The sequence below is a fragment of the Phytophthora cinnamomi genome (genome assembly GCF_018691715.1).
Source record: "Phytophthora cinnamomi strain GKB4 chromosome Unknown Contig54, whole genome shotgun sequence".
NCBI lineage: Eukaryota > Oomycota > Peronosporomycetes > Peronosporales > Peronosporaceae > Phytophthora > Phytophthora cinnamomi.
The window spans coordinates 590,306-603,391 of NW_027150987.1; the positions used below are offsets into that span (position 1 = coordinate 590,306).

The following is a 13,086-nucleotide window of genomic DNA, read 5'->3' on the forward strand; positions in this document are numbered from 1 at the left end:
CGCCTTTGATGCGTTTCCGCATCAAAGTGCAGCTCGGCAGCCACAGCGTCATCTTTGATGGCGCTGCATACATACAGAGGCACCTCCTTCGGAGGTACCGAGTTCCCATACCGGTCCGTGATCTCGGACGCGGACGGCATCCACGGATCGCGTGCTGCAGGCGCAGCGCGCGGAGAGCCTTGGGCTTTGAAATCACGCGCTGCAGCAGCAGCGTGCGGAGTACAGAGAGCCCCAGCGGAAGCGAGTGGGGTATCACTCTCAGTTCGCGAACGCTTCGAACTCGAAGCGTCCGATTCGTCCCCTTCACGCGAGCGAATGTTCTTAGCGTGGGGGTCGAGCGATTCGCTCGACACTTGAGTCTTTGCGCTTTGAGGGCGAGTCTTCCTCGCCCTCCATATCTTCATCGTCGTCGTCGAAGTCGACGACGTCGCTACACTTCGCCTTCTGGCGTTCGAAGTGGTGAGATGACTCTCCACCGCCTTCGAGGTCTTCTTCTGGGGCGCGCTCATCGTTGAATGAGCGCAGGTTTTTTCTCCAAACGCGGAGAATTGACGAATGGTCAATTCCGAAGATTGACGTGCGGAGACCCCGCGCGTCTAACCTTAAGGGGGGATGGTGTAGCGGGGTTACACGTACAAGTGGCTACAAGCCACTTGTGAATTTAACAGATAGGATATCTGTTAAAAGTTTTAGATGCTTCCTCACCTTGGTGTAAGTCACACCAATGGATACATTGAAGTGGGCCACCACAATGAGTGGTCCACACCTACCCAAAGATCCTATTGGTAGAAAGCAGCATCTTTCTACCAATTAGAGACGTGCATATTGGCGGGGCTCTGACAGCCAGCCGCTGTCAACCCCTTTCATAGATGATAAACAGTTTTAGCAGTTTTAGGAGGAAGATCAATTTACAAACAATACAGTTCTCATTTTACCTAATATAAGTCACTTGGAACCTTATCTGATTTAAATTATATATTGTGTACTCAAGTATAATTAACTCAAGTTATTACGAAGTACTTACGCTTCCTCATACACGTTGCGCGATGTGTAAGCAAAATTAGTGAGTCAAGTTAGACCCACTACAGGAACCTTGAGGTCGCATTCTCGAAACGTATCCAGTACAGTTGCTAACAAGTTAATTCTGATGCTCTTTTCGGGACTGCTCTTGCGTTTGCTTCATACGCTTGAACCAGACCACTTACTTGTTGTAGATTCTGTAGGGGGTTTCTCCTTGCGCGATTCCCAATCTGTTTGCAGAAACCGTTTCGCCTTCTCCGTTCCAACATTATCAGGTTCGTCACTTCGCTTGAGGTCATGCTGGATCTCCTTAATCGTGTCGTCTGTCAGCACAATCATAAATTCGTGTTCGGGTTGATCCTTCGCAGGTAGCCGTAGAACCTTCCGCAGTTTCGTTCGCGTAATGTACTTCGTTTCAACTCCATCCGAGGCAACCAATCCAAGAATAAACATCGCCTCAACCTTGGCGTTCTTTCTCTCCCTCTCAGAGAGTTTCTCCACGACATCAGCCGGTCTTTCAGTGGCTTCGACTTCGCCCTCCAGCAGCGTTTCTGGCAAGACGGCTCGACGAGAATCACGGCATATCGTAAGCGAGCTTTCGCTGGCTACAGATCGGTGAAGCTCGGAACCTATAGTGGGACTGCACTTCCCGCTGGGAGTCGAAGTTTCTGTCACTGAGTCTCCAACTGACGCATCCCTCTTGAAGTATTGACGTTTCCAGTCGATCTCCGGTTGTACATCCACGAAAAATGGCATTCCGCGAACGCAATCAAACTCATCTGGGGTGTCGAACACAACTGCGACACACTGGTAGTTCGGGGCGCCATCGAGGCGAATAGTTTTCTCCACTAACGCCATGACTGCTTTCCCCATATTGTTGTTTCCCTGCTTCGCCTTGATCGTTCGGTCTGTATCCACGTGTGTTCTCCGTTCGTTCTTCTTCGCATAGGCTCGTAACACATAAACCGTCGTAGCACCGCAGTCGAACAAGAGCTTGGCGCAAATCCTGTTCTCACGCTGCTCTAAACTCCCGTTGACACCAAACAATGGCGCGCGGTTGTAGACGAGAGGATCTTCGCAAAGTAGATTCAGCGTAGCTTCGTTTACGGATAAATCTTATTCGCTAGCACTCGCCACGTCAGGTCCCGCTTTTACTGGCGTGGCTGATTGGTTCTCTGCTCACGGTTGTTGCAGTCACGTTTGTAGTGTCCAGGCTCGTTGCAGTGGTAGCACACAGGGCCATTATTGGTTTGTTCCGCAGGTGCATAGTGACCAGGCTTGTATGAGCGCTTGCTGAACGGCTTCTTGTTTTGGAACGGATTAGTTCTCGGAGGCCCATCGAACCGTTGCTCACGTTCTGATTTCTCGCTTCCAGCTTTGTGCTCACCACCGAAATGGGGCATCTCATGCTTGGTTGCTTGGTCCATGGCTTCGCTTAACGTTGTGGCATTATGTAGCTTGACGTAGGCTTGCGTGGAACGCTTGAGGCCGTCGCAGTAGTAGCTGACTTGGTCCACTTCGTTCATGTTCTCGACGCGAAAGGTCAGCGACGAGTACTTCCCATTGTGCTCTTCAATGTCACCAACCTGGTGGAGTTGACGAAGCTTCTGTCGGAGCACGGCTTGGTAGTTCGACGCCTCGAAGTGCGTGACAGCGTCGCGGGGAAACTGTCCCCACGTCTGCTCCTCCGCTGCCGTTCGAGAGGCCCAGAACAGGAACCATCCCGACGCGGGTTCCTCCATCGCAGTACCAGCGATCGCCGCTAGTGTGTCGTTGCTGTCCGTCGCGTCGTGGCTGTTGATGCGGCACAGCGTCTCCACTTGGAAGAGCCATTGATGCACGTCTTCGTCGCGCTTCCCCTTGAACTTGGGAAGGCCGCTTGGAACTCGAGGCTTGGTCTCGGTCGGCGTTGGGCGCGGTGCTTGGTTATTGGATTGCAGAGCCGCAATCTCTGCCCGCAGCTGCGCGAAATGTGCTTCTAGCTCGGCTTGCATCTCTCCTCCCGCGATTGGCATGTCGGGGTCGTTCTTGCGCGTCGCAGGGGCCATGGTCGTTGAGTCCAGACCAACAAGTGTTACCAGTGATACAAAACGGGCCCTGTGGTGGGAGAAGGAGGAGGAGGCTCTTGGGGCTGGTGGGGAGATTGCGAAGTGCGCTGGTCCTTCCCCGACCAACTGCCCGCAGTCAAACACGTGGCTGTGGGAGCCCCTGTATTTATCAATATCCTTCCTAACATGATGTACCACTAATTTGGTGAACAGCTATATCTCTTACATCAAGATGGTTCGTGAAATCGTGTCGACTTTGACGGGTTGTTGGGAAGACGAGTGCAAGGATTGAATTGACCGCAACGAAACAATGGTGACCGACTTCTACTGTCCAACACCACCAAGAAAATTGGGCGTCAAGCCCCAAGCATGAGTACCAAGACAGCCTTCAAGGCTCAAGAAACATTCACGTCAACGTTGCAATCGCGATTCTAGCCCATGACGGCTACCGGCAACGCATTACCCTCAGCCTACAGAAAAATCCAGGACTCTATAGTTAACTACTACAACTCCGTTTCAGAATACTTGTCCTCTTTTGCGTAAGAGCTTCGGGATTCGTCAATATTTGCCTAACACGACTACGATTGGTCTTAATAGAACGCAGGCGCTCTGACGGTTTGAATGGTGGGTAGACCTTCACAGAGCTCTCAAAATTGACAGCGTGAAAACCTCAAAGGAGCTTTTGCACCCGAATCGTCCACAGATGTCGCCCAGCCTTCCCTTCGTACCTCAAATCTCAGCTATGAATGTCAAACGAATCAGGAGAGAGCTTACAGTGATGGAGCGTCGACAGGCAATCAGCTCTGTCCTCGTGCGTTCAAACGGAGGCAAACCGCGTCGAAAAGCGGTGCATGAAGTGGCCAGCGTCTTTGACGTTCACAAGAGGACGATTGCGAGGCTGTGGAAGCGCGCCAAGGCGAATGCGGACCTTTTTGGGGTGTTCGAAGCGCCGTCTTTGAAGCACCGATGTGGCAGGAAGCCGCGTGACTTGGCTGCTGCCCTTGAACGCCTCCGCGTTCATGAACGAACAACGCTTCGCTCGACGGCAACGGCTTCGGGCGTGCCGACTACGACGCTGTTCCGTCATGCATTCGAGAAGGAGGGGAGAACACATACAAGGTCGCTCCCATGGCAAAAGCGATGCTTCGCCGGGAGGGAAGACTTCCTTTATGCATCCCCTGCTCTGACCATACAGTCTCGGTTATAGTAGCTAGCGTAAACACAACTGGCCATAGTTAAACCAAGTATATTTGGCGACAAGTTGAGTATTCTGAAACGGAGTGGTAACACAAATAGAGGTTCTCTGACCCCCCCCCCCTATCTTAATAGGCCTCGACGGATTTATAATTCAATAAGGCAATATAACTAGTTTTCACAGTAATACTTGCGAAGCACGCCTAATTTGGAGTGTACATGAACGGGGTGGCGACGACTGGGGTCTCGAAAATCCTAGTATTAGGCATGACTGTTGGGATAAAGATGCATAGGTACGGGGTCGTGTTACCAAGTGGAAATCGCACTGGTTGCTGATGATAGTTTTACCGTCAGAAACGATGACCCATTGGCTCTATAGATTCTAGTTGTGCACAAGTACATAAGCTTACGAATACCGGTACGACCATACATTTTAAACCGCAGACTGAGAACGCCAGGTGTACTCAATGTAGCGACTTTCAGGAATTGCGAGTCGAAGGGAAGGCCGTTTGGTTAGTTGGTGGTGAAATTGAAAGTGCCATTCATTGCTAGCTCTGTCGTTCTGCCTTATCCTACGGCCTCTTGCCTCCTAGTAGAGTACTTACCGGCCTCCTTCCATCAAACGACGTCACTGCTTATCTGGAATCGAAGCTTCGTTTGCTCGCCTCATCGTCACGTTGAAGTCAAGTTACGAGCGCTCATACGTCTCCAAGTCGGTCACCGCCGGCATTCTCCTTGCCGTCCAATCTCCATGGTTCGATGCACTCAAGCACGCTCAGCAAAGCGGGCTGGCGCGGGCTTTGCCGAACGCAACACTCAACCTCAGATAAAAATAATGAACGCAAAAATCATTTATTTTCGTTTTCAGTGACCCAGGTGTGCTGTACCGATACTGTACAGATCGGGTAACGCAAATACAGTTCTAGACATGTTTACTCTACGTGGATAGGTACAGTTAACATACGCAAGGGTAAGAGACGTGTTACCGTGTACATGTACATGTACCAATACATTGCAACGAAGAATCGATGTGTGGTACTTTTCGCAACTGTGTTACCGTGAAGTATTGTAGGAAATCTTGTTAAAGTCGTTCCTTTAGATAGAGTTCTTTGGTCGTGTTACTTGAGCCCCTCTCCCTTCATGTTACACGAAAGTTAGAGCTAAATGGCTACACGAATGTCGCCCCTAAAAGGCAACACACAACTGGATCATATACTATTCTTTGGATAAAATCCAGAGAACGCTTGACCTTGTCATGCCCTATAGCAAATGAAATTCGTAAAGATATCCCGGCTATGTCATTAGGCACAAATCGTCGCACGATCCCAATAACGATCCTGCACTGCCACAAATACAGACCAGATGGGACTGAGGTGCATGCTCAACCGGGGAAAATCTATGGAGCTCGAGGTTACGGAGCGCTTGAATCCATTTGGCTTTCTGTGGATGTCCTTGATGCTGGTTCGGATTCTGTCTCGGCGCTATTTTTGGCAATGATTTGCTTTTCCAAACTGTGCATTCCTTGCATCCAGTGTTTCAGAGAGCCAGAGTCAGCACATGACATCGAATTATCCCAGTCATAATTCTTAATATTGGTAAATCTTGGAGGTGCCCTATTACATACCACTCCGTCTCAAAATTGATGTCCCATTGTTGTAGAACACATGCGCGTTTTGTCAATATTTCGTCTTTTGCAGCGCGGTTTGGCAAATACGACGCGACGCGTTCTCACGGTTTGAACCGTGTACTTATTTACTTAGCACGGTTAGTTTTGACAGCAGAGTGACGAAATCAATAGCCACGGAGGTGATTTAAGAGCTGGGACAGGGCGGCTGATCGCAGATGTCGCCCTTCCTCCTCAAACTAAGCACCCATTCTCCTAGTTTCCCAGTCCAATGGAGGTTTCAAGCACGCCGCGAAGGCGGGAGCTCACTTTGATCGAGCTCATTCATGCCGTTACAGTAGCGTACTGGGAGCTGTCGCTATCGACAATTAATGCCGCGTTCTTAAGCCTGCAGGGGTCGATGGACTTGTGCATTCAGGATACAGGAGGCAACACGTTCAAGCCTCCTCACATGGCCAAAGCAAAGCTTCAGCGGAGGGAAGGCTGCCTTTGAGCCTTCAGTGCTCCCCCAAAAGAGCCGTATTTGTGTCGCAGCATTACAGGGAGCAGACTACTCACCATAGTTATAGCAAATACAGTTTGAGGACATCATTTTCGAGACTAAAAAAAGAGTGGGATGGGACATCAATTTTGAGACGGAGTAGTATACAAAGGAATTCTGCGGTAGATCTTTGTACTGGCTGGCACCATCTCGCTCGTTCCAGCCTGAGCGACCTCCATATCATCATGTCTCCGACCGTGAATGCAACTCCGACCAGAATCCGACCATATCACAGAACTTTATATCGAACTAATTTGGGAAGGTTTTCGTAAATAGGATGACAGCAGGTAATTACGCGCGTAAATAACCTAACAAATGAGTGGTGCACGCGTAAGTTTGACTGCGCCGTTTGCCCTGCGCACTCAGTGCTCGATTGACCACCCGGGAGGGTGAATTGAGGGGGTTGTGCCGCGCATCGGTGCACCTAAGAGGGTTGTCGCTTCCACGAAGAACTGTGGTCGTTAATTCCCCGTCGAGCACTCCAGTGTAAAGTATCCTGCGATGTTGTTGTCTAACCCCCACCGATGTAGCTCAATGAAAAAGCTCCCGAAAGGGATGAAGGTGGTTCGATTCCACCCATCGGTAAAATTTGTATGATTGAATGAACGATGCAGACCTCCACGCAAGCGGCATCAACGGAAGCAAGAACAACAAACACGAGGAAAAATGACTGTGCTATTGTGTTGGACTATGGGACTTGTTTGAGTGTGTTTTGATGGTGTACTGGTGCAGGATCTACAACTCTTCCGATGGCAAGGCGCTTCCGATAGTCTCCGATGAGAACGTTCAGGCTTCCTTCGCGATGCAGCTGCCGAAGCGCTTTCAACACAGCGCATGATACTGATGAGGGTACGTTTCGCAACCGCAAGAACGCCATGACCTTGCCTGATGCTAACTCCCCAAGCTGACGAACATCGTCCTTGTAGCTGGGTGACGATTCGTCGAGCACGTATCCATCTTCGATAAAGAGCTTCAAGAAGGCCACAAGCTGCTTGGCGTCTGATTTTTTGTGCTTGTCGTTGCATCTCCAGCCGCGCGGATCTCCTGCATACCACGCAAACCAGGTGTCGGTTAGCGGTTGCAGCTTCGAACGGCGTCTGCGCTTCTGGGGTACGTTTGATTCTTCTTCTCGCAGTCGCTTCGATCCTTGCTCACCTCGTCGTGCGATTATATCGTCTTTTTTACTGTCGTTTGCAGATTCTAACGAGTTTACGCGTGCTTCCAGTTGTCGATTCAGCTCGATTAATCGTTCAATCAAGGCCGTTTGATGATCGAATGCAGCTTTCGCTCCTTTACTTCCTTCGATCATGTCTTCAGTGACTCCGTTTGCTTGGTTTGATGATCTTGCGAGCTGTTGTGACCAAGTGAGCAGGTTGGTCGTCGTCACTCCGGATTCCTCGGCGCAGTGCTCAATCTTCGCGACTACTTTACCGCGTGGGTTAATCTTCAACAGCGACGGATAGTGAAGGATCAGCGTCGCAGTCAGCACTTCTCCCACAGCAGCGCTGATGTTGAAGGCCGGATTTCCCAGTGAGTGGCTTGCACTGAATATTTTATGGCTGACTTCATGGATCTGATCTTGCGTAGTCAAGTCGAAGGCTTCCAGCGACGGCAGCACAGAGGTTTGCTTTGGTGCCATACCACTGAGCACCTTCGCAACTTGGTGGTCCTCCTTCGGTGTATTGAAGACGTATGCAAATGCCTTGTTTGTCGTAGTCATGTTCCAGGCTCCGCGGTCGAAGATCCACTGCGCTGTCAAGTCCGAGCAAGCGTTTGCATGCTGAGCACCTCCTCGGCGAAAGGAGTGCGAGCTCAGCGGTTCTTCCACTCCAGCTGGACCCGCAACTCGATCGAGGAGACGATTAACTTGAGCGTGGATCCCAAGAGGTGATGATGCCCTGGATGAATTCGACTGAGCTGGTGCACTTGAAGGAGTTTGGTCGTCGCAGCCCTCGAGCATCTCCAGGAGGGGGACAGAGGCAGTCCGCTCAACTGGCACGTGGGCCGTTAGCGCTGGAAGATGGCTCAACAGCGCAGTCGATGGAGCTTCCTGAGATGCCAGCGCAAGCGCAAGAGCTAGCAACGGACACGATCGGAAGTCAGCGTCGGGGAAAAGCGACAGCGCTTGCTCATCCGACGTCTTCATCCGAATGAAGCGGATGAAGAAAACCCCTCCAGCACCGATGGAGAGCTGCTGTTTGCGGACGAAGGTCAAGTCCGAAGCGCGGCCAAACAGGTACCAGAGCAAGCATAGCAATGCAGCATCTTGGTAGTCCTCTGCGCAGCTAGCTGTTGAATACAGGTATCCCACCATCTTTTGCAAGTCGGTCTTGGTGCATGCCACCGCCTTCTTCACGAAACCACCGCTTTCGCGCTTAATACAGTGCTGCTCCAGAGTGCGACCCATACTTAGCAGCTGCCTTACAACAGCACCACCTGGGACGGGATATTCATCGAGCAGCCAGCACTTCACCTGTCGGTAGTACTGTGCCACGGAGTGCCCTGACAGATACTGCCCCTTCGATCCAGCGTGGAAAGCAAGGTAAACGCCAAACTGGTCCATTATCGTCAGGATGATGGCGCTTGCGCGGCTCGGTCCGGCAAAGATCATGGCGCCAACGTGCTCGAGGCTGGTCCCTTCGCTCGAGAGGAAGCGCTCGAACGCCTTTAGAGCGGTCGAGCGCGCGCGCTTGGTGTTGGCGGGCTTGAGATCGTTGAGGCTCATCGTAATGGGTCGGAGAGGGAGGTGATATCTAAATGATATGTGGCTGGGCGGCCTTCTCTATACAGATATACATATCTGAGGCTTGCTTCCGACCCGATACGTCGGAGTTAAGGGGGTTCCGACCTCTGTCTGATACTGAGCTTTTATTGGTGAAAAATACGAGCTATGTCTCGAGTGGATTGGTAGAAACAGAATCAATGCAAATCATTGGTCAATAGTCACGAAAAAACGCCATACAAAAGATCGGTGAGGTCGGAGAGATGATGTTATTCATCCATATATATTGATCGACCTCGATTTGCGTTTTCAAAACGAAAAAAGGATCGTTTTACCTTATGGTAGACCGACGTTTTTATAATCAAATCCACAAGGAAATCGAACGTTATTAAAGCTTTGAATCAGAGCTAACGATCGATCTCCTGATCGATCTGTCCTTTTTCTCGACCTTATTACAAGTACATACCAAGTGAAAACGACAAAACGTTTGCAAAGCACAACACATGTCGTACAAATGTGATGTGTTCTTCAAGATTCGCTTCCAAGTGCGATGCAGTTCATGATCGTTATTGGGATAGTGCCTCACAAAATACCGTAGGGCTTCGTGTACATGTAAAATAACAATCATACGCATGTCGCATCAGTTGAGTTTACCAGTACTGTACTCAGCAACGTGGAACTGCCGCATTTCTCATTCTACGATTTCTCCTCCAGTCCTAAAGACCCAACAATCAACACCCAGCCATGCGTCTATCCAGCACGACTCTTGTGGTTCTTGCGGTCGTCCTCCTCGCAAGTGGCACTGCCGTGTCGAAGGCCGACCAGCCCGGTGTGTCGAACGTGGCCGTTGTTCACTCCTCGGATGTTCTCGCTGGCGAGGACAAGCGATTTCTTAGAAGGTACCAATAGGTGCTTGACGAAGACGACGACGAAGAGAGAGTGATGGGCGCGAATACGCTGAGCAAAATGAAGAGCGATGAGATTTTCCGATTCCAGATGTTCACGCAGTGGAAGGAACTTGGACATACCGCGGAAAGCGTATTCCCCCATATGCCGAACAGTCTCTACGAGTACTACAAAATATTCTTGCGTTTGAATGCCCAGAAGCATGGATAGCATGCCACTTGCATGTTTCACGAAGCCAGGACTCGAAGCACGCCCCACAACGCCACAAAATGGAGGTCACTATAGGCAGGAGGTACTATAGACTCGCTGCGTTCGACTAGTACGTATCTGGGAAACTCGAACGGTACTATAAAAGAACAAATAGAGGTTCTCTTCAGAAAATCGAATTCGCATTAGAAAACAGTAGACGCATAGCTGTGAAGGGGAATGCTCGCTCAACTAGCCTCTGGCACAAACGTGGAAGCACCCAGGATCATTGGTGCTTTAGCAATTGGACTAGGAAACTGCTGAGCGCTAGGCTGCACCTTGTAGCGGTCAATGGCATTGACTACGGTCTCCGATGCAGCAGCAACGACATGGTACTTCCCACGGGGATTCAGGGTCGGCTTCCCACGACTGGTAGCAGCGTGAACCAATACTCCAGAACTGAAATGACCCATAATTTTGGCGCTATCCGAGACCACGGCGGGTACGACAAGCCAGCCTGTCGAGTTTAAGTGCACTGTTGCTTTGGTTTCGTCACGAATGACCGCCTACAGTTTTCTCTAGAGCTCGTCGATCTGTGGCTGGAAGTACGCCTTCAGCTGTGGCCGCTTCAGCTTGAACGTCGGCGTCACGAGGCCGTCGTCCGACGAGAACGGCTTCGAGTTGAAGTGCACGTTGTGGACGCGCTCGACAACGCGCAGTTGTGCTGCCTTGGTCACGCGCTCCGTGTCGTCACGCACGTCCTTCTGGTACTCGGGGTTGGCGAGCACCTTGGCCTTGCTGGCGTCGTCGCCGTTGAGTCCGTGCTCCTGGGTCCACACCTTCAACACCTCCACATCGGGCACCACCACGCTCACCAGACAGCTCTGCAGCGCGTCGCCGTACACGAAGAGCTGTGCAATGTGCTTGCACTTGGAGTAGGTGTTCTCGATCTTCTCGGATGCGACGTACTCCCCTGCGCCAGCTTGAAGATGTTCTTCTTGCGGTCGATGATGCTGGGCTTGCCGTCGGCGTTCCAGCAGCCGATGTCTCCCGTGTGTACCCATTCACGTTCGTGAATGGCCTCGCGCGTCATCTACGGGTTCTCATAGTACGCGGCGAACATCCCGGGGCCCTTGACGAGGTCTCGCCGCGCGGGCGGGACTTGTCGCGGCTCGCGTAGCCAATTTCGGGTTCGTCCTCTAGCTGCACTTGGCTGTACATGACGGCCGTACCCACGTGCGACTCGGTGGGTAGCCGGCTCGATCTATCCCGACCGGGATGCTGCATCGTCTTGGTCTTCGTTTGTCACTCGTTGATTTGCGAACTCAAACCACGCCGATGTCTTCGTCTCTCATACATTACTACCCTGTTCAGAGGAAGCTTTAGGCGGAAGCAGTGGTGGGGAGGCCAACGTGAGCTCCGTCTCCGATGCGTGAGGAAGCTGGCGAGTTTCGGCTGGTCGAAACCGAACATGTCGGCGGGGTATCCGGCGTCCACGAGCTTCTGCTCGTGCTGCTGCTGCACGGGCACCACGATGCAGCAGCCAAAGCCACCGCCTGTCATGTGCGCGCCGAAGACGCCCTCACAGCCGCGAGCCGTCTCGAACAGGTAGTCCAGATCGTGCGTGCTCGCCTTGTAGTCTTCGCGCAGAGACTCGTGGCTCTTGAACACGAGTTTACCCGGTTCAGCGTACTGGTGCGCACGGATGTGGTCACCGTGGGCTAGCCCCCCCCCCCCGTGATTACGTGTAGCGCGCGGCGTGGGTTGCTCTCGGTGGTGGACCTCTGCGTTCCTATCGAACTGTGAATACCTAGTTAACGGCAGGTGCTAGACACAGTCCTAACGAACTGTGAATTATACACCCGAAACGAGCAGCTCCGAACGGCGCTCATACCGTCGTCCCCTTCACTGGTCAAAACAAAGAATCACAGGTGTGGATGCAGACGCAAACTGTGCCTAGTATCCCGCCGTTATCTATTCACAGTTCGTTGCCGTTTTAAAGCATCTCATTTGTGCGGTACGGTAATCGTAATGATTACCGTACATCGCAGAAAGAATGCGTAGTAGTGGTAGTAGTAAATGTGGTCTCGCGTTCATTACGCTAGTTCAGAGTCAACTTAGTGAGCCTCCTGACAAGTGTAGCGTTCGCATACATCGGATCTCTCTTCTGAAGGTGTGTAAGCGAGGAGGGCTGGATAAGAAAGAATGCGTAACAAATAGAATGCCAAAACCAGATTTTCGGTTTCGTTTCATAGCTACTAGCCGATCGCCGCCGCTTCGCGGCGGTGTGTGAGCGGTTAGTCGCAGCCGGTTACGCTCGCTCTTCCAGCTCGCTCCACTATTTGCCATACCGTTCGCCGCAGCCCATTACGCTCGCTGTTCCAGCTTTCTTCACTACTTGCCATACCGTTCGTTGCAACCCGTTACGCTCGCTTTCCAGCTCACTTTACTACTTGCCATACCGTTCGTCCTAACCCGTTACGCTCGCTGTTCCAGCTCGCTCCACTACTGAACATACCGTTCATCCCAACCCGTTACGCTCGCTGTGCCAGCTCGCTCCACTACATGGCCTACCGTTCGTCCCAACCCGTTACACTCGCTGTGCCAGCTCGCTCCACTACCAAATATACCGTTAATCCCAACCCGTTACGCTCGCTGTGCCAGCTCGCTCTACTACTGAACGTTCCGTTCGTCTCAACCCGTTACGCTCGCTGTTCCAGCTCGCTCTACTACTGAACGTTCCGTTCGTCTCAACCCGTTACGCTCGCTGTTCCAGCTCGCTCCACTACTGAATATACCGTTCGTCTCAACCCGTTACGCTCGCTGTGCCAGCTCGCTCCACTAC

General features: G+C 51.7%; 3 protein-coding genes across 3 annotated transcripts; all 3 read right to left on the reverse strand.

Annotated features, from left to right (window-relative positions):
* Nucleotides 1–2,171: 2,171 nt before the first annotated feature.
* On the reverse strand, nucleotides 2,172–3,068 carry IUM83_13484 (uncharacterized protein; the record flags this gene model as incomplete). Its single annotated transcript, XM_067938162.1, has 1 exon — nucleotides 2,172–3,068. The coding sequence occupies one exon, from the start codon at nucleotides 3,066–3,068 to the stop codon at nucleotides 2,172–2,174; it is 897 nt and encodes a 298-aa protein (XP_067788258.1).
* A 4,047-nt stretch (nucleotides 3,069–7,115) lies between these two features.
* Nucleotides 7,116–9,152, reverse strand: IUM83_13485 (RNA-binding protein 42; the record flags this gene model as incomplete). The annotated part of the gene is made up of 2 exons (XM_067938163.1): nucleotides 7,116–7,471; nucleotides 7,859–9,152. The coding sequence occupies 2 exons, from the start codon at nucleotides 9,150–9,152 to the stop codon at nucleotides 7,116–7,118; spliced, it is 1,650 nt and encodes a 549-aa protein (XP_067788259.1).
* Nucleotides 9,153–10,819: 1,667 nt separating this feature from the next.
* IUM83_13486 (Long-chain-fatty-acid-CoA ligase) lies at nucleotides 10,820–11,305 on the reverse strand (the record flags this gene model as incomplete). Its single annotated transcript, XM_067938164.1, has 1 exon — nucleotides 10,820–11,305. The coding sequence occupies one exon, from the start codon at nucleotides 11,303–11,305 to the stop codon at nucleotides 10,820–10,822; it is 486 nt and encodes a 161-aa protein (XP_067788256.1).
* Nucleotides 11,306–13,086: the final 1,781 nt, after the last annotated feature.